The 26,664-nt window shown below is 43.6% G+C and overlaps 1 protein-coding gene and 1 long non-coding RNA gene across 5 annotated transcripts in view; one reads left to right on the top strand and one right to left on the bottom strand.

Moving 5' to 3' along the window:
• Positions 1–12,660: 12,660 nt before the first annotated feature.
• dgkh (diacylglycerol kinase eta) overlaps positions 12,661–26,664 on the top strand; it is a 285,492-nt gene continuing 271,488 nt past the window's right edge. For 2 of the 4 annotated variants that reach the window (XM_033032905.1, XM_033032902.1), the window contains exon 1: positions 26,324–26,624. In XM_033032905.1, the coding sequence (XP_032888796.1) occupies positions 26,349–26,624 (276 nt within the window). In that variant the 5' untranslated portion in view covers positions 26,324–26,348. Of the gene's footprint in view, positions 12,966–14,084; positions 14,333–26,323; positions 26,625–26,664 lie in introns of those variants that run through there. The other 2 variants (XM_033032903.1, XM_033032904.1) reach the window with 2 other exon arrangements.
• Positions 18,049–26,349, bottom strand: LOC116980555. Its single transcript, XR_004414003.1, has 2 exons — positions 26,241–26,349; positions 18,049–18,706 (listed from the first exon to the last, which is right to left on the bottom strand). It is a non-coding gene; the product is annotated as an uncharacterized LOC116980555 (long non-coding RNA).

The following is a 26,664-nucleotide window of genomic DNA, read 5'->3' as shown; positions in this document are numbered from 1 at the left end:
AGTGCAAATTCAGAACTCAAAACTGCAGAGGACAGGCACATTGAAAATTTAAAAGCAGAGTGAATAATTTTAGTTACATCATAATATTAATAATTACAGAACAAAGGGAGTGAAATGAACATAGGCTAAATGCATCTATTGTTTTCTAAGATTCCTCCAATGAGACTTGAACAAAATTGATGGAAATCTGAAACAAAAACAGATGAATATTGAAAGTACTCAATAGAATCATTGGATAGACAATAGACAATAGGTGCAGGAGTAGGCCATTTAGCCCTTCGAGCCAGCACCGCCATTCAATGTGATCATGGCTGATCATCCTCAATCAGTACCCCGTTCCTGCCTTCTCCTTATATCCCCTGACTCTGCTATCTTTAAGAGCCCTATCTAGCTCTCTCTTGAAAGTATCCAGAGAACCGGCCTCCACCATCCTCAGAGGCAGAGAATTCCACAGACTCACAACCATCTGTGTGGAGAGAGAAATGATTGTTTCAAATTAATGATCTGCATAATTGCTGGGTACTGAGACATGTTTCCAATGTTTCAACAAACAAACAATGTGCTCTGTTTTGTGAGGAAAGATTTGCCTGACATAGGACGGAAAGGTGGTGAGCTGGGAGAGTTGATGGCGGTGGGAGACTGATTAGGAAGGGAGATCAATTGACGAATTGAAAGTGCCCTCAGTGGATATTGCCCGTTCATATTTTTTTCAACCAGAGCCAAGGGAGGGCGGGGGCACAGTGGACCAACGGTAGAGTTGTTGCCTCACAGTGCCAGAGACCCAGTTTGATCCTGATACGGGTGTTGTCTGATTGGAGTTCAAGTGAGTTTATTGTCATGTGTCCCTGTATAGGACAATGAAATTCTTGCTTTGCTTCAGCAAACAGAACATAGTAGGCATTTACTACAAAACAGATAAGTGTGTCCATATACCATAATATAAATATATACACACATGAATAAATAAACTGATAAAGTGCAAATAACAGAAAATGGGTTATTAATAATCAGAGTTTTGTCCGAGCCAGGTTTAATAGCCTGATGGCTGTGGGGAAGTAGCTATTCCTAAACCTGGTTGTTGCAGTCTTCAGGCTCCTGTACCTTCTACCTGAAGGTAGCAGGGAGATGAGTGTGTGGCCAGGATGGTGTGGGTCTTTGATGATACTGCCAGCCTTTTTGAGGCAGCGACTGCGATAAATCCCTTCGATGGAAGGAAGGTCAGAGCCGATGATGGACTGGGCAGTGTTTACTACTTTTTGTAGTCTTTTCCTTTCCAGGATGCTCAAATTGCCGAACCAAGCCACGATGCAACCGGTCAGCATGCTCTCTACTGTGCACCTGTAGAAGTTAGAGAGAGTCTTCCTTGACAAACCGACTCTCCGTAATCTTCCCAGGAAGTAGAGGCGCTGATGAGCTTTCTTGATAATTGCATTAGTGTTCTCGGACCAGGAGAGATCTTCAGAGATGTGCACGCCCAGGAATTTGAAGCTCTTGACCCTTTCAACCATCGACCCGTTGATATAAATGGGGCTGTGGGTTTCCCCTCCTACTCCTTCCAAAGTCCACAATCAGTTCCTTCGTTTTGCTGGTGTTGAGGGCCAGGTTATTGTGCTAGCAGTTGGCATATGGACAGTTGCTCGATCTCTCTTCTATACTCTGACTCATCCCCATCAGTGATACGTCCCACAACAGTGGTGTCGTCAGCGAACTTGATGATGGAGTTCGCACTGTGATTGGCTACGCAGTCATGAGTATAGAGTGAGTACAGCACGGGGCTGAGCACGCAGCTTTGAGGTGCTCCCATGCTGATTGTTATCGAGGCTGACACATTTCCACCAATACGAACTACTGTGGTCTGTGAATGAGGAAGTCGAGGATCCAATTGCAGAGGGATGCGCAGAGACCCAGTTCTGCGAGTTTGGTAACCAGCTTGGAGGGGATGATTGTGTTAAATGCCGAGCTGTAATCGATGAATAACAGCCTGACATATGAGTTTTTGGTGTCCAAGTGGTCCAGAGCGGAGTAGTGGGCCAGCGAGATCGCATCCACCGTTGATCTGTTGTGGCGGTAAGCGAACTGCAGTGGGTCCAGGTTTTTGTCGAGGTAGGAGTTGATTTGCTCCATGATCAACCTCTCAAAGCACTTCATCACCACCGGCGTTAGTGCCACTGGTCGATAGTCATTGAGGCATGTCACCTTACTCTTCTTGGGCACTGGTATAATTGATGCCCTTTTAAAGCAGGTGGGGACCTCAGACCTCAGAAGTGAGAGGTTGAAAATGTCCGTAAAAACTCCAGCCAGTTGGTCCGCACAGGTTTTTAGAACACGACCGGGTATACCATCAGGTCCAGGTGCTTTTCGGGGGTTCACCCCTCAGAAGGATTACCTGACGTCGGCCTCTGTGACTGAGACTGAAATGCCATCACAGCGAATGGGGGATCGGGAAGGCACATCAGTATTCTCCCTATCAAAGCGTGCGTAAAACGCATTGAGCTCGTCAGGGAGTGATGTTTCGCCGACATTCGAGCTGCCTCCTGGTTTCGCCTTGTAGGAGGTGATTGCATTCAGGCCCCGCCACAGCTGCCGAACATCTGTCTCATCCTCCAGTTTGGACCAGAAGTCCCTTTTGGCCTTTTTGATGGCCTTACCAAGGTCATATCTGGACTTCATGTAGGCCACTCTATCATCGGAAGTGAGTGCCCTGTGTCTGGACTTCAGAAGAGTGCGGAGTCCCTTTTGGCCTTTTTGATGGCCTTACCAAGGTCATATCTGGACTTCATGTAGGCCACTCTATCATCGGAAGTGAGTGCCCTGTGTCTGGACTTCAGAAGAGTGCGGATCTCTGTTCATCCAAGTTTTCTGATTGGGAAACACTCAGAAGGTTTTTGTAGGGATGCAGTCCTCCACACATTTCTTTATGAAGTCTGTAACGACTGTGGCGTATTCGTTCAAGTCCGTTGCCGAGTCCTTGAACATTGCCCAGTCTACAGACTCCAAACAGTCCTGGAGTTGTTCCTCTGCCCCCCCCCCCCCTCCCCCTCCCCCCCCCCGACCAGCTCTGTACAGTCCTCACCTCTGGGGGTGCGCTCTTCAATTGCTGCCTGTAGGCAGGAAGAAGCAGCACTGCGGTATAGTCGGATTTACTGAAGTGAGGGTAAAGGATAGAGCGATAGGCATTCTTGATGGTCGTGTAGCAGTGGTCGAGGGTGTTAGGTCCTCTGGTGCAACAGGAGACATGTTGGTGGAAATTAGGGAGTGTATAGAAGCTAGTGTATGGTGATCGAAGATCAGCACGGACTTTGTGAGCAGAAGGGCCTATTTCTGCGTTGTATGTCTAAACCATCTGAGAGGAAGCACAAAAAGGGAAAATAAACTAAAACCTTGGAATGAATGGAATCTTAAATGTGCACTATATATGTTTTCATCATTAAATATGGTTTTCTATTTGTTTTTCAACTCGTATGACATATGTACTCAAGCCTGAAATACAGAATGGCAATACATCCTGCACAATCAACATGACCAAATATACCCAGTACAATATTATTTATTTCTATTTTGGTTTCTCCTTTAATCTTTTACTTGAACCACTTGGCTGTCTGCCATCTGCCTGCCTTTTGCCAGCTGAAACCACCCACCTATCCTCCTGCACTATCCCACCTGTGGGGAAAGTCTGCGGTTCATATCGACTCTATTACTCACCGCAGAACCCAGAATGGAAGCATAATCAACAGTCCTGAGATACTGCCTGACAAATTATACGATGAATAACTCCCTCTTTGAATTTTTCTGTTTATCTATTTTCAGCCCTGGAATCCTATCTATCTTTTCTCTCACTTTTGTTACCTTTGACCCTGAGATCCACAAATTTTAAAATTTCCATAATGTAAATGTCCAACTGCTTCTATACTTTTATTCTCTCTCAGAGCATATTGAGATAATTAATTTGACACTCCTTGCATCCTCTATCCATTCTGCATCCTTTCAATCATGGAATAGTAAAGCACAGAAGGAGTCTAGAGAGTCATAAGTGATAGGTGCAGAATTAGGCTGTTTGACCCATCAAGCCTACTCCACCATTCAATCATGGCTGATCTATCCCTTCTCCCCATAACCCCTGACACCCCTACTAGTCAAGAATCTATCTGTCTCTGACTTACAAATATCCACAGCATTCTGTGACAAAGAATTCCACAGATTCATCACCCTCTACCTAAAGAAATTCCTCATCTCCTTCCTAAAAGAACGTCCTTTAATTCTGGGGCTATGACCTCTTGTCCTAGACTCTCCCACTAGTGGAAACATCCTCTCCACATCCACTCTATCAAAGCTTTTCACTGTTTGGTACATTTCATTGAGGTCTCCTCTCATTCTTATAAACTCATCTGGTTTACTGTCTGCCTACTACTGCTCTTTTTCCATCAGCCACCAAATTTCCCCACTCAATCTTGAATATTTGCATAGTCTCTGCTTCAATCACTACAAATTTGCATGTCCAGCGTGAATGTGGCAGTGCTGACCAAGTTGCACCAGGGTTCCCCTGCTGGACTCCAGAGTCATCTGGGGGAACAAAGGCTTGCTGGATTTCCCTTAATTTCTATTGGAAAATCTACTTGCAAAACCTGCACTAGATTTGACTTGGCTGAATGCCCTTCATTTGACTGGAGATTTTAAAACTTCAAGAAGGGTGGCAGAGTGGCAAGGGTAGTAGAGATGCTGCTTCACAGTATGAAAGACTGGTTTCAATTTTGACCCCAGGTGCTGTCTGTGTGGAGTTTGCTTTTACTCCCTGTGACTATGTGGGTTTCATTTTGGTACTGTGGTCTCCTCTGATCCCAAAGAAATGTAGGTTGATAGCGCTGTAAAATGCCCCTAGTTTGTCGGAGGTAGAATTAGTAGTTGATGCGATCATGAGGAGCATTAAAAATGGGGTTAATCTAGAATTAGTGCAAATGATGATCAGCACACCCAGTGGGCTAAAGGGCCTGTTTCTGTGCTTGGCGTCTCTGTAATGCACGACTTTAAGGAAAGGATAATTTTTTTTGCTGAACCTTTACATTATTTATTTGATTTTAATAACTTTTGTGTGCTTTTGAAAAACAAGGTATTTTCAAAACATCCAAAAGCCTTGTGAATTTGGAGAAGTAGGCCTCAAGGCCTCATGTACGATGTGTCAATGGACAGGGCCCCCACCAATCAAGTTCTGAATGATTCTATTCAGCATGTTCAGCTTTCACGGCGTGAATCAACAAAGTGCATGATGTCAGCGGTGACAGTGAGTGAGAGGACACTTGGTAGGAATTTCAGAACAGCTGAGATAAGGCAGCCTTGTAGAGGAGTTGCTGACAATTGGTAGTTCTACAGTTTGACGCTGAGGTTTCGCAGTAAGTCAAGGTGTCAGGAAATGTTATTGTATTGACCCAGTGACATTAACGAATAGCGAGAGATCTTCAAGTCTGCATGGTGTGTGAACAGGAACTTTTAGGTATTGATATCCCGCAACAATATTGTAATTGACCTGCCTAGTGGTGGATGCAGCAGGGAGGGGATGCACTGGTTAGTTATCATTGATAAAGTGTGGCAGGGAAAGCAATACATTGTAAATGGGCAGGATTAACCAATAGGTTGTTATTCAGTCCAATTGCAACAGCACCAATCAAGCAAACTGATTTATCATAAATGATGTTATAACTGCACCTGTTGCAAATGGTGACTATCAGATCTTAGCCCATGCTTGAACCTTGTAATAACAGTGACGAGAATCACTGCCTCACTGCTCAATAGACCCAGGTTCAATCCTGACCAATGCAGGGTGTTGTCTATGTGGAGATTGCATGTTCTCCCAGTGACTACATAGATTTCCCCCGAGTACACCGTTTCCCTCACAAATCTAAAAAATGTGGGTTAGTAGGTTAACTGGTCACTGTAAATTGTCCCATGTGTGTAGGTGAGCAGTAGAATCTGTAAGTAAGTTCATGGAAATATGAGGAGAATTAAATGGGTTGGGTTAGAAGTCGAGTTAAATTGGGTGCTTGACATTCACCACAGATTCAGTGAGCTGGAGGGCATTTCCATGACCACATGACTGTGCTTTGAGGGCGAAGGAATGGCTTAGGATATCTACATAGAACACATAACACAGAACACGGAATAGTAAATTACAGGAAAAGGCCCTTCGGCCCACAATATCTGTGCTGAACATTATGCCACGAGCACATGATCCATATCCCTCCATTCCCAGCAGACCCATGTGCCAATCCAAAAGACTTTTAAATCCACTATCTTATCTACCTCCACCACCAACCACGGCAATGCATTACAAGCACTCACCCCTTCTGTAAAAAAACTTGCCCCACATATCTCCTTTAAACTTTGCCCCACTCATTTCAAGTTATGGCCTCTAGTCTTTTCACATTTCCAGATTGGGAAAATGGTTCTGTTTACCCTATCCATGCTTAATAATATTATGTACTTCTATCGGGTCTCCCCTCAACCTCTGTGGTTCCAGAGAAAACAAGTTAAGTTTGTCCAACCTCTCCTCGTAGCTAATGCTCTCCAATGCAGGAAGCATTCTGATAAACTTATTCTGCACTCAAAGCCTCCACATCCTTCCTGTGATGGGGCGACCAGAATTGCGCACAATACTCAAAGTGCAGCTGCAACTTGGCTTCCTGACACTTGTGCTCATTTCCCATGACTGACGAGGGCAAGCATACCATACACCTTCTTTACCATTCTGTCTCCTTGATCTATATTTGAACATTTCTAAATTAGCTGTTAATCCTCCTATAGTGGAAGAAACCTTCCTGAGCCATCAGATATATCCGAGGACAATGGGGGAGGCTAGAAAATAAATTGCAGGAGTCCTGGCTGAGACATATAAATCATCATTAAACATTGACCACAATGAATGGCGGTGCTGCCTCGAAGGGCCGAATGGCCTCCTCCTGCACCTATTTTCTATGTTTCTATGGGTGAGGCGACAGAAGACTGGAGGGTGGCTAAATGTTGTGCCTCTATTTAATAAGGGCTGCAAGGGAAATCCTGGGAACTATAGGCCAGTAAGCCTAACATCTGTGGTAGGCAAGTTACTGGAGAGGACTCTGAGGGATACGATACATATATATTTGCATGGAATGGTATACATTAGGAATAGCCAACATGGTTTATGTACATAAGAGATTGTGTCTCATGAATCTGATTGAGTTTTGAAGAAGTAACCAAAAAGGTTGATCAGGGCAAAGCCATAGACGTTGCCCATATGGAGCAGCAAGGCATTTGATAATGTTTTGCATGGTATTTGATAATGTTTTGCATGGTAGGCTGCTCTTGAAGGTTAGATTGCATAGGATCCAGGGAAGCCAGCTGACTGGATAGAGAATTGGCTTCATGGAAGGAAGCAGAGGGTGATGGTGGAAGGTTATTTTTCAGGCTGGAGGCCTGTGACCAGTGTTGTGCTTCAGGGATCAGTGCTGGGCCCTTTACTGTTTGTGGTTCATATCAACAATTTGGATGAGAAAGTACAAGGCATGATTAGTAAATTTGCAGACAACATTAAAGTCAGTGGTATCGTTAATAGCAAAGATGTTTATCAACATTTACAGTGGGATCTTGATCAGCAGGGCCAGTGGGCTGAGGAAGGGTTAGTGGAGTTTAATGCTGATAAGTGTGAGGTGTTTCATTTAGGGAAATCAAACCAGGGTAGGACCTTCACAGTAAATGGCAGGGCTCTGGGGAGTGTTGTAAAGCAGAGGGATTTGGAGTGCATGTACTAAGTTCCCTGAAAGTGGTGTCACTGATAGATGGGGTGATCAAGAAGGCTTTCAGTACAAAGGCCTTCATTAGTCAGGTTATTGAGTATAGAGGTTGGGATGTTATGTTATGTTATGGTTGTAAAATACATTGGCGGGGCTGCATTTGGAGTATTGTATTCAGTATTGGTCACCCTGCTATAGGAAGGATGTCATTCAGCAGGAAAGAGTGCAGAGAAGATTTACGAGGATGTTGCCTGGACTTGAGTGTTTGAGGTATAGGGAGAAGTTGGGCAGGCTAGGACTTTATTCCTTGGAGCATAGGAAGCTAAGTAGCAATCTTAGAGATGTGTATAAGTTCAAGAGGTGAATAGATAGGGTAAATATTCAATGTCTTTTACCCATGGTAGGGGAATCAAGAACCAGAGAACATAGGTTTAAGGTGAGAAGAGAAAGATTTAATAGGAATCTGAGAGGCAACTTTTCTAATATGGAGGGTGGTGGGTATATGAAACAAGCTGCCAGAGGAGGTAGTTGAGGCAGAGACTATAACAACATTGAAAAGATATTTGGACAGGTACATGGATCCCCCCCATCCTAGCTCCCTATGCCCATCAATCTTCACCCATCCTTGGCCTACCCATCACTTACTGATCATCTCCTCCCCTCCCCTCCCCTCACCCCCTGCCCTCTTTATCCCAGCTATGATCCCTCTCCATTTTCAGTCCTGATGCAGGATCTTGAAGACAGTTCCTTTCCCTTCACCTATTATGTTCCTCCAGCAATTTGTTTTATTTGCTGCAGTATCCAGCTCTGTCTGCCATTTTAACCAGAAGCATGCGCAAAGAATCAGGCTGCAGTTTGACTATTCTTTGTGACAATGGTTACAATGAGAGCAAGGAAAATAAGTTGACCATTCAGACCCTTGAATCTGCTTCATTATTCACCAGATATCTGGCTGATCTGACGTTTCTCAAATTAATTTCCTGCCCTTTCCCTATAACCTGTATTTCTCTTATTGATTAATGAATGATCTTTCTCACCCTTAAGACTCTGCCTCCTCAACTCTTGGTGACAAGGAGTTCCAAAGACTCTCAACCCTCCAAGAGAAGAAATTCTTTAGCAAAACACTAAGTACTGGAGGAACTCAGTGGGTCCGGCTAGCATCTGTGGACAGATGACGTTTTGGATAGAGACCCATCTGCAGAATGATTGACGGTGGAGGCAAGTGCTGTGGTAGTGAGTCTGGATCAAAACACAGTCGAAGAGCATGAGAGCAGCAGGAATCCTGAGTGGGAGCAGTGAGAGGGGGTTTCACAGATCTCCGTTGTGGCGAGGAGGATAACTTCTTCAAAATAGGCGTACTTTGAAGAGATTTTACAGTCGAGCAATAAAATGGAGACAATAAACTGCAGATGGTGAAATCTTGAGCAAAATACGAAGTGCTGGAGGAACTCAGCAGATGGGGAATGAACAGGTGACATTTCAGATCAGGACCCTTTTTCGGAAATAATTCTTTAATTTGACACCCTTTTATCTGAGATTCTCTAGTTCTGGATTCTCCCATGAGGGAAAACATCCTCTCCGTATTTACTGTTAAGAATCTTATGTTTCACCAAAGTCACTTCCCATACATAAATTCCATTAGTAGACTCCCATTCTGTTTATCATGTGCTTGTCAAACAACATCTAGGGATCACCCAAGCAAATGAAAACTCCTGGGATGCAAATGAAAACTCCTGCAGAAAAATCCCAGGAGGGGCCGCAAAGCTGAACAAGGACGGACCCAGTGGGCCGCCGCAAAGAAGGACCTGGCGGGCCGCTGCCTGCCGGGCAAATGGAAGCTGCCAAGCTCAGCTCTGAAGAGCAGAGTTGAGGAGGGGGGAGCTGCTGGTGATGTCGGACACGAGGAGTGAGTTGGTAGGAGAGGGACCAGAGTATTACCTCCAATGCCTTTGTTCGGCTGCAGGAGGTACCCCACGGACACAAACGCCCCAGGGACACAAATCAGGAGCCATTAGGGACTTTGGTTTGCGTGCCGAGTTGGTCGAGGGAGATGGAGGAGGCCCTGCAGCAGCCAGGGGCTTACCTGGGCTTCTGAAGAAGGGACCCCACCCATAACTTCACCTATCCATTTTCTCCAGGGATGCTGCATGACCCACTGAGTTACTCAAGCACTTTGTGTCTCTTTGGTATAAACCAGCATCTGCAGTTTTACATGTTCCCGCAATGAATTCCCATATTTTTTAATGGAGGTATCAAAACTCCAAATGTGATCTGTTGCACAGGGACAGCAAAAACATTTCTCCTTTTATACTCCTTCCCCCTTGAAATAAAGGCCAATATTCCTTTAACTCCATTAACTGTGCGTCTTTTGTGTATAAGGACTCCCAACTTCCATTGTGTTGCAACTTTCTGCAGATTTTCTCCATCTAAGTAATCTAAGCTGTTCCTTTATTTGTTGTAAATGAATAACTTCACACTTTCCCACAGTATACTCAATTGGCCAATTTCCTGAACCTACTTAACTTAATCCCTCTGTACACTTTGTATTTTCCTGTCAAGCTTGCCTTCCAACTTATTCTTATAACACAGACAAATGTGTCCATCATACACATGATTACTTCCTCCAAATTAGTAAATATATATTATGAACAGTTGTGGTCCCAGCACTGATCCCTGTTGTACCCCAGTGATCACAGGTTAACTACATGACAATGACCCCTCTCTTCTCCCTAATCAATGACTTTCTCCTTGTTAATTAATCCTTCATCAATCATAATATGTTATCTCCAACATCATGGCCTTATCTTCTGTAACTTACTTTTTATGAGGCACCTTGTTGACCTCCTCTGGAAGTCCAACTACATTTAACAGTCCCTTCTCTATCCACTCTAGTTGAGACTTCCTCAAAGACCTATAACTTTGTATATTCCCCTCGATTAATCCTTGGTGACTTTGCTTGATTGGTTTTCAAATGTACTGCTAGTATTTCCTTTATAATTGATTCTAATGTTTTACAACAAGCAGTTAGCGTATATTTCCCTGCTTTCTGTCTGCTTCCTATTTAAAACAGGGTTGGCAAATTGGCAGTTTTCCAATCCCCAGATCTATGGATAGTTATTGAGTATGTGGGAATGTGTATATATACACACACTGAACTTTTTTTCCCTCCCATTGTGTACTATGTGTACATGTTCTGTTGTGCTGCAGCAAGTAGGAATTTAATTGTCCTATCTGGGACATATGACAATAAAACACTCTCGACTCTTGTCTCTTGACTTGGAAAAGTAACACTAATCCATTCATGACCTTAGTTGCCACTTCTTTTAACACCCTAGATTCAAAATGCTGAACATGATGTCAGGTTAAACTAATCCGCTCTGCCTCCACCCTCCACCCTCTGTATATCCATGTGCCTATCTAAAAGCCTCTTAAATGGTTTGTTCAATGCTTGGAGACACCAGAGACTGCAGAAATCTGGAGAAACAAACAATCTGTTGGAGGAACTCAGAGGGTCAAGCAACAACTGTGGGTGGAAAGGAATTGGTGTTTCAAGCCAAAATCCTACAAGGGGACCTGCCAAAGAGCTGCTTCTCAAATCCTGTCCACCTGTAGGAGAATCCAAGATTCCCTCATTGGCCTTATCAACCACCTCGGAACCCACAAAACCGAAGTGAAAGCAAGTCCTTCTCCATCCCAGAGACTGTCAAAGAAGAGGAAAAAATACTGTGCAGGAAGGAATTGCAGATGCTGGTTTAAAGTGAAGGTAGACACAAAATGCTGGAATAACTCAGCGGGTCAGGCAGCATCTCTGGTGAGAAGGAATGGGTGACGTTTCGGGACGAGACCCTTCTTCAGACAGGCTGTTTGAAAAACTGTCTGGGGACGTGAGGATGGATCTATCGTGAGAGCTGGCCGAAGAATATATGACAGGAACATATGATGATGGCCAACAGGAGTTGGCAACCCTCGAGCAAGGATGTGGGAATTTGGATGTATCTTGACTGCTACATTGCAAGCATATAATCTGGTACAGGATCTGGAATATTCCAGAGTGTAAGTGATACAGAAATGTTGATAAGGGCAAGTGAAACTCACTAACCCAGGAATGCTTAATGACAGCAGAACAGAAACTAGTTTTATTTTGTACATTGCAGATCTCAGCAGACCTTCCATTAAAACACACAGATTAACATACGGGATGAAATAAATTAGATTAATAAAAAATTGTGGTTGCTCAATTTCATAAATAGCCTCTTAAAATAACACATTCTGGTTGTTTCACAATTTAAGAAAACTGTGTTTAAGAAGGAAGGTTATTTTTATTTCAAAATATGTTTTATTCCAAAATATGCTTTATGCAAAAAAATCCCAAATTGTTCAGGTCAATATCTTCTAAATAAGTAATGTTATTCCATTAATTAACATCAACATCATCAGTTATCATTCATTTACAAATTTAAAGTAAACGGTTCACGGGGGTTTAACATAAATGTTGGCTGATTTGTGTGGCCTGTTATGCGTTTTTGCGGCACGTCTACCTGTTTTTGCTTTGTTTCCTGACTCCCCTCTTTATGCCTTTGGCTCCTGGTTGAATCCCTCATTGTTTGGACTCTCGTCCCTGTTTTGTTTTTGAATTCCTCCACTGCCCTTCCCGCTCAACACCCACTTCCACCTCCACATCTCGCCCGGATCTCCCACAATGATGTCCACTTGCGCATCCTGCGAATGATCCCACCACCAGAGAGTAGCCAAGCGCTGAGCCTTGGGCTCCGTGGACTGTCCAGCAGCTCGACCACCCTCTTCTATTTATTTCGATCCTGAAACTCGCCTCTATGACATTGGTTTTGATTATCTTTCGCCTGACTACTTTGCCCGGTGCACGGCGCCACCAAAATGCAGAAGTCCGCAGCTTGCTGCGGTTGCCCAGAGGATTAAGCTCCAGCCTCCGCGGTTTCACAAAGTCCAGCTCCTTATAAGGAGGAACAACGAATCACGTGGAGTCTTCACCAGCGAACTCCCCGAGGCATGATTAGTGAAAGCGAGAGAGAAGGAAGAGATAAGGCAAAGTGACTTAAAGTGGGTGGGGACGGCATCTTGATCAAACAAACAGCAATCGTACAGTCCCTGAGAGAAGCCCGCCTGGGACTGCTGCCGAGTATGGAGGAGTTGTATCCCTCTTACAGCCGGAGCCCTGTCTGGGAAGAGATGGTGGGTACTTGTTTTGTTTATTTGCAATGCTACTCGTCTCCGCACTTTGGCTCTCTGTCCTGCCCCCGCTTGTTGACGGTGGCCTGTGTGTCATTGTGTTATTTCCTTCTCGGCTTCAACAAATGTTTAATGTGTGCGTTATAAATAGCCATGGCATGGGTGGAGGGGGTTAATGGACACGAACGACAGAAATGTGTGTCTGTGCGCGCTTATTCACGTGTCCTTCTGGATTAGTGTCGTCCGGGATCTAAATCGTCGAATATTCCAAATGAGAAAGTTGGGTCTCGCTGTAAACACAGAAATAGCGTCACTCACATAAGGTCCAGGATGTTGTGGGAGAGCAGCCGCTGGGAGGCAAATATAATCGGGAAACTGGAAGTTAAACAAATAGGGTGCCGGCTGGAATCCTCAGTATAACACTGAAATCCGGACAAGACTGGTGGGACTGTCACTGATCAAGTCGTGTGGAGACCTAGTTCAATCGCATCTGACAAGAATAAAACATGTTGAAATTGTCAATGTGGTGTCTGTCTCGCCTTTTGCCTAATATCTGATCTACTGTGGAGGGTGAGTTCCTTCATCCCTTCCCTGCAGGTCCGTGGTAGAAGCCTTGAGCATAATCTTTCCATAATTGCAATGAATCAAAAGGAAGGAAACATAATCGTGTTTTTTTCTAGCCTGGAAGTCTTTGTTCCTGAAGGCATTCGCTCAGCAAATCCCCAAATATAGGAGCCTGTGGGTTGCTAATTCCTTCCCTGGCTAATTTTAGATCAAGTTGATGTGATTTGGACAACGCTATCACTTTGTATGTGTGTCTATGTGTGTGTGCCTGTGTGGGTGTGATTCTGTATGTGTGTGGGTGTCGGAGTGCGTGCCTGTTCTGATTTAACTTAAACGCTCTTGCTTCCTATTTTAATTTTCAGTAGATCCTGAGGGGGTCAGTGCGGAGCCTGAGAATGCGCTGTCGAAAATCTAAATTTAATTTTGTTCACTTTCTGTTCCATCTGTTCTTTTTGAAAGTGTGACTTTACAGCACGTTTTGGGTCACAGTCTTGTATCCACCCGAGGCATTACCGGGCAAACCCCCCCCCAAAAAACCGTGGATATTTCAACGTTATAAAACCCAAATTTGTCTGAAGAGATGATTTTAAAAGCTTATAAAAGGCAGAGTTGGGTGCGGGCTTGACTTGTTCCATCACTTCACCTCCACGGTTGCTCCTGTAGTCTACTTTTTGCTCCAGAATCCAGCATCTGCAATCCCTTGTGCAGATTTAAGTGACATTTTGATAACCAAGTCGGAAGTATGAAGCGAATTTTATTTCTGGATATCACGCCGTGACTCAGTGCAGGTGTCTGTCTTGTCAAGAGTAAGTTTTCCTGAAGCATTTTGTTGATTTTTCAGTATTTGAAGTGCAGGAGGATTTCACTGAATTATGTAAATAGACTCTCGATCTGTTTTGCGGTTTAGATATACAGGCAGAAAGTATTGGTCCTGTTCTCCAAATCCACCCCGAAAAGCATCCGGATCTGCACGTCTCTCTCTGCACATTTGCGCCACTTTTACTTTGCACTGTGCGCGAGACGAAAATACAGGGTTATTGGGAGAATATATATTTAAAAGAGAGTAAAATATCTAATCGCACAACTAAGAATTCATCCGATCTTAGATCATTTAATGTCTGAAGCAAAGTTGAACCATCCACTTACATGTGGAAGTTAAATAAGGTGTGGTTCCTGCTCTGATTTCCTTGGAAATTTGCTACCCACCAGCAATAACCGCGAACACACTGGGGTCTCTGTTAATAAAAGTATTCGACATGTTGACGTTTTTTTTTTAAAATGAGCGTGCAGGGTTGTTCAATATTAATTCTTTTCTTCTAGCCGCGACCAGTCCAACCACTCTTGAGCCGGCAGATACATGCGCTTTATTATTTATTTCTTCCAAAGGATATTCTGCCAGTAGGATCTGTGCAGAAAATCTACCCGAGGAAGCGTGACGGTCAGACTTCGCATGCCGGTGATTGAACTCTGAGAACCAGAGTCTTGTCTTTCCAGTTTCTCCCTTAATTAGGCTTTTGCATTTCTCCTGACTGTGACTGGCTGCGTACGTAGATTATTGCTTTGTAGTTGTGCTACTGTTGAATTCGTTTTAAGGATTCATTTCGACAGCGTGCTCCAGGGATTCATTTCTGCCTCTGTGGTTTGGTAATCTTTGCGTGACAGTAGAGTTCAAGATTCTTTCGCTGTGTGTGTGTGTGTGCGCGCGCGCTTGAAACCTCTGTCACTCAATTCATTCGTGTTGATTTCGCAGTCGTATGTGCTGATTTTAGTGTGACAATGTGATGGTTTCTCTTGACATTCATTTGCTTGTGCTGATTTTACTTTCTGGCGGTATGTTGCTGTTCATTTTACTGACAGTATGTTTGTGCTGACATGTTGCTCTGGCAGGGTGTGTTGAATTTATTCTCCAACAGTCAATTGTTGGTGTTGGGCTTGCTCTCATGGTGCATTTATATTGAACTTACTGACAATGTATTTATGCTGACTTGATCAGTTTGTGCGTGTTGATTTTAATATCAGACTGTGTGTTTGCGTTGATTTAACCTGAGTCAATTGTTGGTGACGTTCTCTGTTGCTTTGATTTGATGTTACTTCAAAACCTTTTTGTGCAGAATCTCCAATTTGTCCTGCAATTCCTTTTTCTCCAGAGAGTCATTCTTCAGACTTACTTTGGCTCATCATCAGTCATATAGTCATAGACATACAACATGGAAACAGGCCCATCGCCTCCAGACAGACCAGCGAGCATCAACTCCGCATTGTTTCTATTTCCAACACTTGCCTCAGAGGGTGGTGGAGGCCAGTTCTCTGGATACTTTCAAGGGAGAGCTAGATAGGGCTCTTAAAGATGACGGAGTCAGGGGATATGGGGAGAAGGCAGGAACGGGTACTGATTGGGGATGATCAGCCATGATCACATTGAATGGCGGTGCTGGCTCGAAGGGCTGAATGGCCTACTCCTGCACCTATTGTCTATTGTCGTAGTCTTCTATGCCTGGGTGGGTCTCTCTGGGTAAAAAATACCACCCTCACATCCCTCTAAATCTCTACCCCTCACCCTAAATCTATGATATCCATCAGACTACCCTATCTGTACCCTTCATAATTTTATATACCACAGTCATGATCGCTCTTAAATACCTCTACTCCGGGGAGAACAGACCCAACCTCTCCATTCTCTCCTCATATATAAACCACTCCATCCCAGGCAATATCCTGGTGAATTTTCTTTACACCCTCTCCAGTGCTATCACTATCTTCAAATAGCATGTTGATCAGAACTGCACACAGTGCACATGCTGAGGTCTGATCAGTACGTTTGCTTCATTATTCTATTTCTCGCCCTAGAGCTGGTGTGTAGTCACTATTCACAGTTAATGTGTTACATTAACTGCTGTGATGAGCTTCAGAGCACATTTGCACACTGTCATTTATATTGTCACTTACTTCTGTTACTTTGTCTGCCACTGTTCATGCTTCATCTCATCTCTGAAACCCCCAACCATTGGCTTTCTTGTATCTATATTTGACTTTCTATAAACACTGATCTTTGTCCTGCTATTTGTGAATTTTAGCTCCTAAAAGTCTATTGTCTGTCCTAATCTGTAGCATTAATAGATTTTTAGATAATAAGGGAATCAAGGATATGGGTTAGCAGGAAAGTGGCACTAAAATATCAAAGGGAGACACAAAATGCTCTCAGTGTAACTCAGTGGAACAGGCAGCATCTCTGGAGAGAAAGAATGGGCGACGTTTCGGGTCGAGAGTGTAGCATTACTTTTTGGCAGTTCCATAGTGAAACATTCTGGGATGTTATCATATCTTTCAAATTCATATCTCTAGTTTCTCAGCATCAATCTGAGCCCAAGCTCCCCCCTCAACTTATATATATAAAACCATTCAGGTTCATTTATTGACATATATACCAGGGTGCAGTGAGATCACTTGTCCACAGGAAACAACAGAATATTGTAGTGCAATCTGAAGAAATGCAAAACAAATATTAAAGTATAATAATGAAATATAATAATGAAGAATAACTGAATGAGGTAGTGTGAAGAGTATATGGCACCATCTCTGGGAAAGTGACTTACGCGTTTTAACGTGTGATGTGATTCTTTTATTCCCATTCCTCTCTTTTTGATGGGGTCACCCTAGTTGTTAAATATTTACTTCTCTGCTGCACAATGGGTAATGATACTCCCTGTTTCTCATTGTTATTTTTTGCTGTTTTGAATAACTATGTGCAGAAAAGCAACCAGTTGTTTCAATCGTTTGACAGGGAGGTGCTAAATCCTATGTAAATCATACTTGGTAAAGTGGAAGTGGCGATTGGTAGACTGCAAGGTGAAAGAGGAGGACTGAGCAAGAGGAGGATGCGAACAAATGGGCCTCTAACTTGTATTAGCTCCAGGAAGTCCCTTTTCTTGGAAGGATCCAAAGGTTTGGGGTCATCTACAATTGATCATAACTCAGTAACTTATTGACTGGATTTATCCAGAACAACCTTAATGGTCCTGCTCAGTATCGGAATGACTTTCACCTTCATTTATAAGTTCCATTTACATACACAGCATGTCAGTCATTCTCTATGACTAGCCTCCAAACGTCCTTAAATTTATTGCCTTGCACTCTATATTTTAATTGGTATCTCTCATTTTGTTTGACATTTTCTAAACACGGTCTGCTTAGCATCTACATTCATTTCTGTGTTTGGGTACCACTTTTATTCTGACATGATATAAATCACGTTCCCATTCCAGGAAGTCATTTACACAAGCCCACATTCATCAATGACAATAAAGTGGGTTTTTGCTAAGATGAGACGAAATGGGCCTAATAGCGTCATTTGACGACCAACCACTCCATGGTGCACTCAATGTTTCTGGCTATTGCCATGGCAGAGGCTCAACTTCTTTGATTCAATAATTGATATTAGAGAAACAGGAGCATCCTCATTTTCTTCTGGTGGTCAGTTTTGTGATTTAAAAAGACTAAATATTAGCAGTGCACAGGTGAAAGCTTTTTCCTCACCCAAAATATGCTTTATTCATTCACTGTTCAGAGTATGTTATTATTACCTTTGCTTACCACACTTTCATAATGTTAACACGCGTCAGTTTCAGTCCCAAACATTACTTCAGTGTAACATTTGACAGGTTATTACTTTGGGCCCAGTCCCTCAGTGCCCAGTGACGGGAGGAACTCAAGTGTGGCCTTTCTCTACAGAATCTTTGTGCATCCTTCAGCATATACTCCTGCATGTTGGAATGAATTTGCAGCATTGCTTGTGGATGATTCCTTGCAGACCAAAGTGTGTCTTTCACTGGATTTTTCAGCAGCATAATATGTTTGTCTTAGTGGGTGTGCATGAGAACAGCCTGTAGAGCACAAAGTCTATTGATGCATATGGGATATGCATTAAGAACAGCTGCTCAGGATAAACCTCGACAAAGACATTTGTGCCTCCTTCCTGACTTCCTTGGCATACAGATACATCTCCCTGTTCATGGACAATATTGCCACCTATTCAGACCCACTCTCACTCCACAGACTGCTGAATATCTGCAACCAGTTTGAACAAACCTTGAGAGGCAGTCAATTGAAGGAAAAGAGGATGGCCTCTCTTTAGCAACTGATCCTACTGATCCTTTGTTCTCTTCACCATCTGTTCTGATTACCTGAGAACAGAATGGAACAGCCAAGATGAAACAAGCTCAGCACATGGGAGTAGTGCTCCCTCTTCAATTACAGGAAATACTTGATCACCAGGAGTGAGGAGCTCTTAATGTTGCCATAGGTGGTACAGGTGCGGCCTATACCCTAATGCTGCACAGCAGCAGTCACCCAATACATCTTCCATTTCATCTGGAGATCCAAAATGCAGAGATGTGGTATATAAATCTCTGGTGAAAGGGGGAAAATGTACCCATAAATTAGGAATTCCAGAACCAGGGGCCACAGTTTAAGAATAAGGGGTAGGCCATTTAGAACAGAGATGAGGAAAATCTTTTTCACTCCGAGAGTTGTGAATCTGTGGAATTCTCTGCCTTGGAAAGCAGTGGAGGCCAATTCTCTGGATGCTTCCAAGAGAGTTAGATAGAGCTCTTAAAGATAGCGGAGTCAGGGGATATGGTGAGAAGGCAGGAACGGGATACTGATTGTGGATGATTAGCCATGATCACAGTGAATGGCGGTGCTGGCTCGAAGGGCCGAATGGCCTACTCCTGCACCTATTGTCTATTGAATGCACTAAAGGTGTCCATGAAGAGGAATAATATCCAATTGTGGATTCTCTCTCCAAAGCCCATTTTGGGTAGTGCATCTATCATATACAAGTGATATTGTTGAAGATCTCCTGGTCCAAGCTGACCAAGCAAGGGTCTTCCCCACTGTCCTGCAAGTAGCTGATCAAGCACACCTGACAATCTTGAGGATACAAAATGCTGGTGTAACAGCAGGCCAGCCAGCATCTCTGGAGACTATGGATCAGTGACATTTCAGGTCAGGACACTTCTTTTGACTGATTGTGTGCATGTGGGGGGAGGAGGAACAAGAAAGCTGGATGGGAGGAGGGGGAGGACAAAGCGTGGCAGGTAACAGGTGAACAGAGGCAAGAGTTTTTTTAATAGCCAGATGTCAAAATTCCCCTCCTGACAATCTTGAGACTTGAGTGTGGAGAATTAGATCCGTGATCCGCAAGAAGAAAGGATCAATTACTGATCTTACAGTAATGGTGCTCCAAAGTAGCTGCGACATGATTGAATTTTATTTTCAGTTTGAGTTGAGAAGAATGGGTCCAGGGCTGGTGTTATTTAAATTAGGAGGGCATGATAGCAGAGCTAACTAAAGTGAACTGGTGGATTAGGTCAAAGGTTCAATCAGTTGAAATGCAGTGGATGAAATATCAGGGAGATGACATTCCAATGGGAAAGAAAACTCCAAGGGTTTACTTGCCTTCCATGGAAAATCAAAGATATCAAACAAAAAAAAAAATCATATCATTGAACAATGATGGATGGCAGATCAGAAGATTGGACAAAATATAAAAATAAAAATGATGGGTAGGAAAATAGATTGTTTTTTGCTGTTTAAGCCGGACACAAGATGATAATTTTTCCGTTAGATTGTCATGAGTCGCAATTCTCTTTTTCAAAAGGTGGCGGAGGTAAAAACCAATATTTATGAGGCAGAGATAGATAGATATTTGATATAGAAACATAGAAAATAGGTGCAGGAGTAGGCCATTCGGCCCTTCGAGCCTGCACCGCCATTCAATATGATCATGGCTGATCAGAGGGGTGAAAAGCCAGACATGCCAAACTGTTGTTACAATTGGAATTAGCTATTCTATTAAATACTGGAGCATGCTCAAGGCCCTGGTGGCCTACTTAAGCTGCCAATATATATGTCACTATGTGGGCAGTACATAGTACACAAATGACAGATTTTTCAGTCGTAATTATCCATCAAATTCAGTATAATTTTATATGGGTCAGGCATCCAATTAATAAAATGTAACCGTCCTTTTTTGCTACATACATGCACCTCTAATTCTCAGCTAGATATTGTGCCCCACAATTACTTGGTATACCTATGAATGACAATTTCAACATCTGTAGGTCTGTCCTCCTTAATGCCAAACACTATCTCCAACACCCTGTGTTTACATTTCTCACAACATATTTTATCTACCACATACTGCCAATCCATTAATTTCACTGAGATATTTTAGCCAGCTGTGTCATGAATCAATAGTATTTGCATGTGTTTTGATTGGTAGAAAAACAGCGGGCCTGGCAGAGATCATTTGTATATAAAGTTCTAATTTGTTTTACTAAGTCCTTCATATTTGTAGTTACAAATGCATAACTATATCCTATATCCTACTCTTGCTCTTGATCCACTTTACGCTTACTATGTCTTGATCTTTCCCTGAGTATTTCAATACATGCGACTTTGCCACACTCGTATTCCTCCCATTTGTTCATTGTAAATATACCTTTGATTGGTTCCATGCTTATGGGCTGCAGGTCTCCACCAATCGCTTCAATTTCCGATCTCATCTCCCCACCGCTGTTCTTTTCTTTACTCCCCCTTCTTCAAACATATATTGCCCCTTAGTTACATTCTCCATGTCTACTCTTACAACACTGAGGACCACCTCTCATGTGGCACTAACACTGAGGACCACCTCTAATGTTGGTTAAGTATCAATTTCCTTCTGCAAACAAATAGGGAAATTGAAGCTAGTGACTCTGGCTTTTGATTCAACCTTCATACATTTGCCAATAATCTATCTTCCGAGTTATAAATTGAACTAAACCACTTGAAACTTCCATTTTCTTTATAGCCATAGGTGAAATTCCAAATCCATAACTTCATTGTCATAAAGACAATTCAGTTGCATCTCTATAGTATTGCCTTGCTCCATCATTGCATCTCTTCACCGGCTGCTGAAACGCTCACACATGTATGTGACTTAGCACCAACATGGTCAAATTTATTTTCATCTGTTACCCTGAAGAATTGTCTCCTTCTCAGCCTGTTCTTGCCGATACACAATAACTTCCAGCCCTCCAGTGACTCAAATTTAAAATTCTCATCCTGATGTTTAAATTAGACTGTAACTGTTTAATTGCACCACTAATTCTCAGTGCTTCTGAGTCCCCACAAAATCAGCCCCATTAGCGGTGGCCATGATTTCAGTTAGCGAGGTCCAAATTACTCCATGAACTTGTCAAACTCTCCACCATTCCTCATTTAAGGTTCTCATCATCTCTCATGTATACTAAAACTTATGGTCATCGCTTTCAATAATCTCCTTTGGTTAAGTGTTTCTTGGTTCAATATATGTACATCTGTCCTGTGCCTCTGGTTGGTGAATTTCTAAGTAAGGCTCTCAGTGGTCTGAGTTTTTGTCCTCCATTCTAGTGTGCATCTCCTTATGCATTGCTGGGTCAGCTTTTCCTTGTTGTGGTGTAGTTCTTTCTTACTTTTTCCCTTATCAGGTTTTTATATTTTCACTATCTCCCATTTTCTACATGTGCTAGTGTCATACTTCTTATCTGTGGCGCTGTTGTCTCCCTGTAACTCCGACTTGGTTTTAATTTGTTCTTTCTGCGTCTTTTTTCAACTTTCATGTGTTCTTGTCCATTTTACCAGGTTTTCTCGCTGCTGTTGATATCTTTACCTCATCTCTACGAGTTTGTTTCTCATTTCTCTGCCTTCCTGTTTATGCTTTTGTTCCTCACATTTTTCAAGTGAATGTATCTGCTTTCGAGTTTATTCATCCAATTAGTGTCTTATTTACATATCTTTTCACTCTTTCTTTATCTTACTGATTATCTTTTCAATCACAGTTATGCATTATTTTCACTTTGTCCCAACGTCTCACTGTAATTATCAATTTATTTTGCCTGTTTTTCTGCTTATCTCTTTGATCATTTGTATTTAGCTTTCTCTTACGATCCCACCACCTACATTTATCTCTGTTCATTGCTATCTTTTTACCTCTTTATATTGCCTTGCCCTCTGTGAATGTGTGCGTGAGAGTTTTTGATGAACATCTGATCCCCTTGCTGCCTTCTCACCACCCATCTCTTGGTCTTCATCTGTCTGCATGTGAATCTCTGTCCATCTTTGTCTCCCTATCTCTCACTCTGAATCTGTCACTCTGTCCATCTCTCTCTCTGTTCATGCATACATTACCCCCTCCCCTCATCTGGTTCCACCTATCACATACCAGCCTATCTCATGCCTCCCTCACTTCTCTGCACTGGCTATATTTGCTCTCTACTTTGATGCAGTGCGCGACCTGAAATGCCAACCACCTCTTTTCTTCCACGATGTTGCCTGGCCTGCTGATTTCTTCTGACAGTTTGTTTTCTCGACCCAGATTCCAGCATCTCCAATTTAGTGTCTTATCTGTGCAACCCTCTCTGTGTCCCATCACTCCATGTGTACATGTCTCTCTGTGTACATGGAGCTATATAGCACAGAAACAGATCAGACAAACAGGCCCAACTCATGAATGCCAACCAAATTGTTTAACCAAGTTAATCCCACTTCTCCGTGCCTGTGCTATGTCTCTCCAAACTTTTCCTATCCGTGCATCTGTCCAAATACCTTTTAAATGTCTTAATTGTACCCACCTTTATTGATTGAATGATACATCATGTAAACAGGAGCTTCAGCCCATCGAGTACACATTGACCATCGATTACCCGCTCACACTAGATCCATGTGATCCTATTTTCGCATCCACTCCCTACGTACTTGGCAGAATTGTTCAGAGGCCAATTAACTTACTAACCCAGATGACTGAGAGGTGGGAGGAAACCATAGCACCCAGGGAAAACCCACACAGTGTCAGGGAAAACATGCTAATTCCACACAGACAGCACCAAACAGGGTCTTTGGTGCTGTGAGCAGCACCACTATGCTGCCCAAGCATCTGGCAGCTTGTTCCTTGTATGCAGCATCCTGTGTGAAATGTCGCCCCACAGGTCCCCTTTAAAACTTTCCACTCTCACTATAAACCCAAGACCTTTAGTTTTAGACTCCCCTACCCTGGGGAAGAGACTGTAATCATTCACCTTATTTATTCCCACCATTTTATATGCCTCTGTAAGGTCACTCCTCAGCCTCCCATGCTTCAGGGAAAGAAAGTCCAGCCGATCCTTATAACTCAAACGCTCAGATCCTCTCTAAACCTCTTACCCCTTACTCTAAACCTATGCTCTAATATGTGTAGGAAAGAACTGTAGATGCTGGTAAAATCGAAGGTAGACGCAAAATGCTGGAGTAACTTAGCTGTCGAGACCATTCTGGTCTGAAGAACGGTCTCGACCCGAAATGTCACCTATTCCTTCGCTCCAGAGATACTGCCTGTCCCGCTGAGTTACTCCAGCATTTTGTGTCTACCAATGCTCTGATATCTTAGATACCTCTTCTTGGATAAAGCTTCCTACTATCTATCTTAAATAATGTATGCTTAGAGTACTAAACAAATACTTTCCCATCTGTATTCACCAAGAAGGACATGGAAGACAGTGAGATCAGTGTGAATATTAATATGCAAGACTTTGATATCAAGAAGGAGGTGTTGTTGGGAATCTTGAACAGCATTAAGATGGATAATTCGCCTGGGCCTGAAGGAATCTATCAGATTATTAAGAGAGGCAAGGGAAGAGATTGCAGGAACCTTGTCAAAAATCTTTGCATCTTTTCTAGTCACAAGCGATGTCCCGGAGGACTGGTGAAGTCATTGTTGTTCTTTTGTTTAAGAATGGAAGTAGAGAGAATCCAGGGAAATATATGCCAGTGGCCCTCATGTCAGTGGCAGGAAAGCTATCGAAAAGGATACTTTAGGATAAGATTTACCCCCATTCGGAAGAGAGTGAGTTAATTGGGTACAGTCAGCATGGTTTTGTACGTGGAAGGTCATGTCTTATGAATTTGAGGTGACGAAGGTGATCAAAGAGGGTAGGGCAGTAGATGCTGTCTACGTGGATTTTAGTAAGGAACTTGATAAAGTCCTCCATGGTAGGCTGATCCAGAAGATTAAGATGCACAAGATTCATAGTAACTTGGCTGTGTGGATTCAGAACTGGCTTACTAATAGAAGAGTGGGTTGAGATGGAAGGGCGTTATTCAAGCTGGATATCTGTGACAAGTGGAATTCTGGACTGCGAGGAAGGCTGTCAATATAAACACTGGGATAAGCTAAAGAAATGTGCAGACAAACAGCAGGTGGAGTTTAAGTTCATCAAGACATTTACGCATTTTAGGAGTTGAATGCAAGGGGAAAGTATACAGTTAATGGCAAGTCCTTAACAGCATTAATGTATGAAGGGATTGTGAGGTCCAAGTCCATAGCTCCCTGAGGTGGCAATACAGAAGTAGGTAAGAATGCTAGAGAAGGCCGATGGGATGCTTGACTTCATTGGTCGGGCATTGAATATTTGAGTCGGCAGTTATGATGCAGCTTGGTTTTGCCGCATTTGGAGCATTGTGTGCAGTTCTGGCGGCCCTTCGAGTTCAATATGATCATGGCTGATCCTCCAAAATCAGCACCCTGTTCCTGCTTTCTCATCATAACCCTTGATTCCGTTAGCCCTAACAGCTATATCTAACTCTTTCTTGAATACATGTATCTCTCTTCTCGTAACTAAGCAACCCAAGCAACAACCTGGTGAATCTCCTTCATTCCCTTCAGTGTAATCATGCCTTTCCCACGGCTTGGCGAACAAAATGGTACACGGAGCTCCAGCCTAATTAATGTTTTAAAGTGGCACCATAACTAATGCCCTGGCTAATGAGGGGAAATATTACAGTTACAGTTTAGTTTATTATCATACCGATGTACAGTGAAAAGTTTTTGTTGCATGCTACCCAGTCAGCAGAAAGATTACATTCGAGTCATTTTACATTCGAGCCAGATAGATATTCGATTACATTCGAGCCAGATAGAGATTTAAGAATGTGGAGCGATTGTAATAGCCTGGGTTGGACGCCATCTAGGAATATACCGTATGATGTTTCACCTTATCTAATTCTGCTGTCACTTTCAGGAATCTTTGGACTTGCACACAGTGGGCCCCATGTTCCTCAATATTCTGCAACTAATATTAATTGTGTATATCACACTCTTTCTGCCATTCGCATTCTCTTTTTCTCTGTCCCTCGCTTGCTCTCTCCATCTCGTTCTCCGTGGTTTGCCCATTCTCCCTCTCTCACCCTCCGCCCGTCGCCTTCCCTATCCGCTGTCCGTCCTCCCCCTCCCTTTCCATTGCCTCATCTTTTGCCCCCCTCTAGGCGCCCCCTCCCTGCCCATCTCTCCCCTTGACCACCCCCCCACTATCCATTGCCCCCTCGCTGTCCATCGCCTATCTTTGCCCCCTCTGTCCGTCTTCTCCCCTCCCATCTCTCCCGTCCATCGCCCGCTTCTTGCCACCCACCCTGTCCCTCGCCACCTTCCCCTCCCTGCACCTCACTACCCCCACCTTGTCCCTTGCCACCCCCTCGTCCCTCTACACCCCCTCCCTGTCCTTCCCCACCCCCGCTCTCCATCCACTCCTTTCTCTGTCCACCCTCTTTCCTTTCCCCCACCCCACCTTCTATCTCTGTCCATCCCCTCTGTGTCCATATTCTCAGTTTGTCCCTCTCTGTCTACCCCTTGCTCTCTCTCTGCCCTTCTCTCTCTCTCTTTACCTTCTTTCTCTCTGTCCGTTTTCCTCTCCCTCTCGCTGTTTGCCCCACTCTGTCCTCCGCTCACCTTTCTGAACTTTCTCCCTCATCCTTGCCCGGTCCGGCAGTAACATGGCGGCGAAGCCCGGAGGCGCCGCTCCGCGCTGGGCCGGCGCCGACAGGAAAACAGCCCAACCTCACGCCAACTCTTTCGTATGCCTGCAGGAATCGGAAAAGGCGGCGGCGGGGGCAATGGCGGGCCTGGGGCCGGGGGCTCAACACCAGGCGCACGGGGTCAGCTCGGGAGCTGCGGCGGCTGGAGACGAGTCGTCCGATAGCGATGGAGAACACGAGGGGCCGCAGAAACTCATCAGGAAAGTCTCCACCTCGGGACAGATACGCAGCAAGGTAAGGTTCAAGGGGGGGATGAGGCTGGAGGCTGCAAATG

The sequence above is a fragment of the Amblyraja radiata genome, chromosome 14 (assembly GCF_010909765.2).
Source record: "Amblyraja radiata isolate CabotCenter1 chromosome 14, sAmbRad1.1.pri, whole genome shotgun sequence".
Taxonomy (NCBI): Eukaryota; Metazoa; Chordata; class Chondrichthyes; order Rajiformes; family Rajidae; genus Amblyraja; species Amblyraja radiata.
Note: the sequence above shows the minus strand (reverse complement) of the source record. Positions and strands in the feature narration are given on the sequence as shown.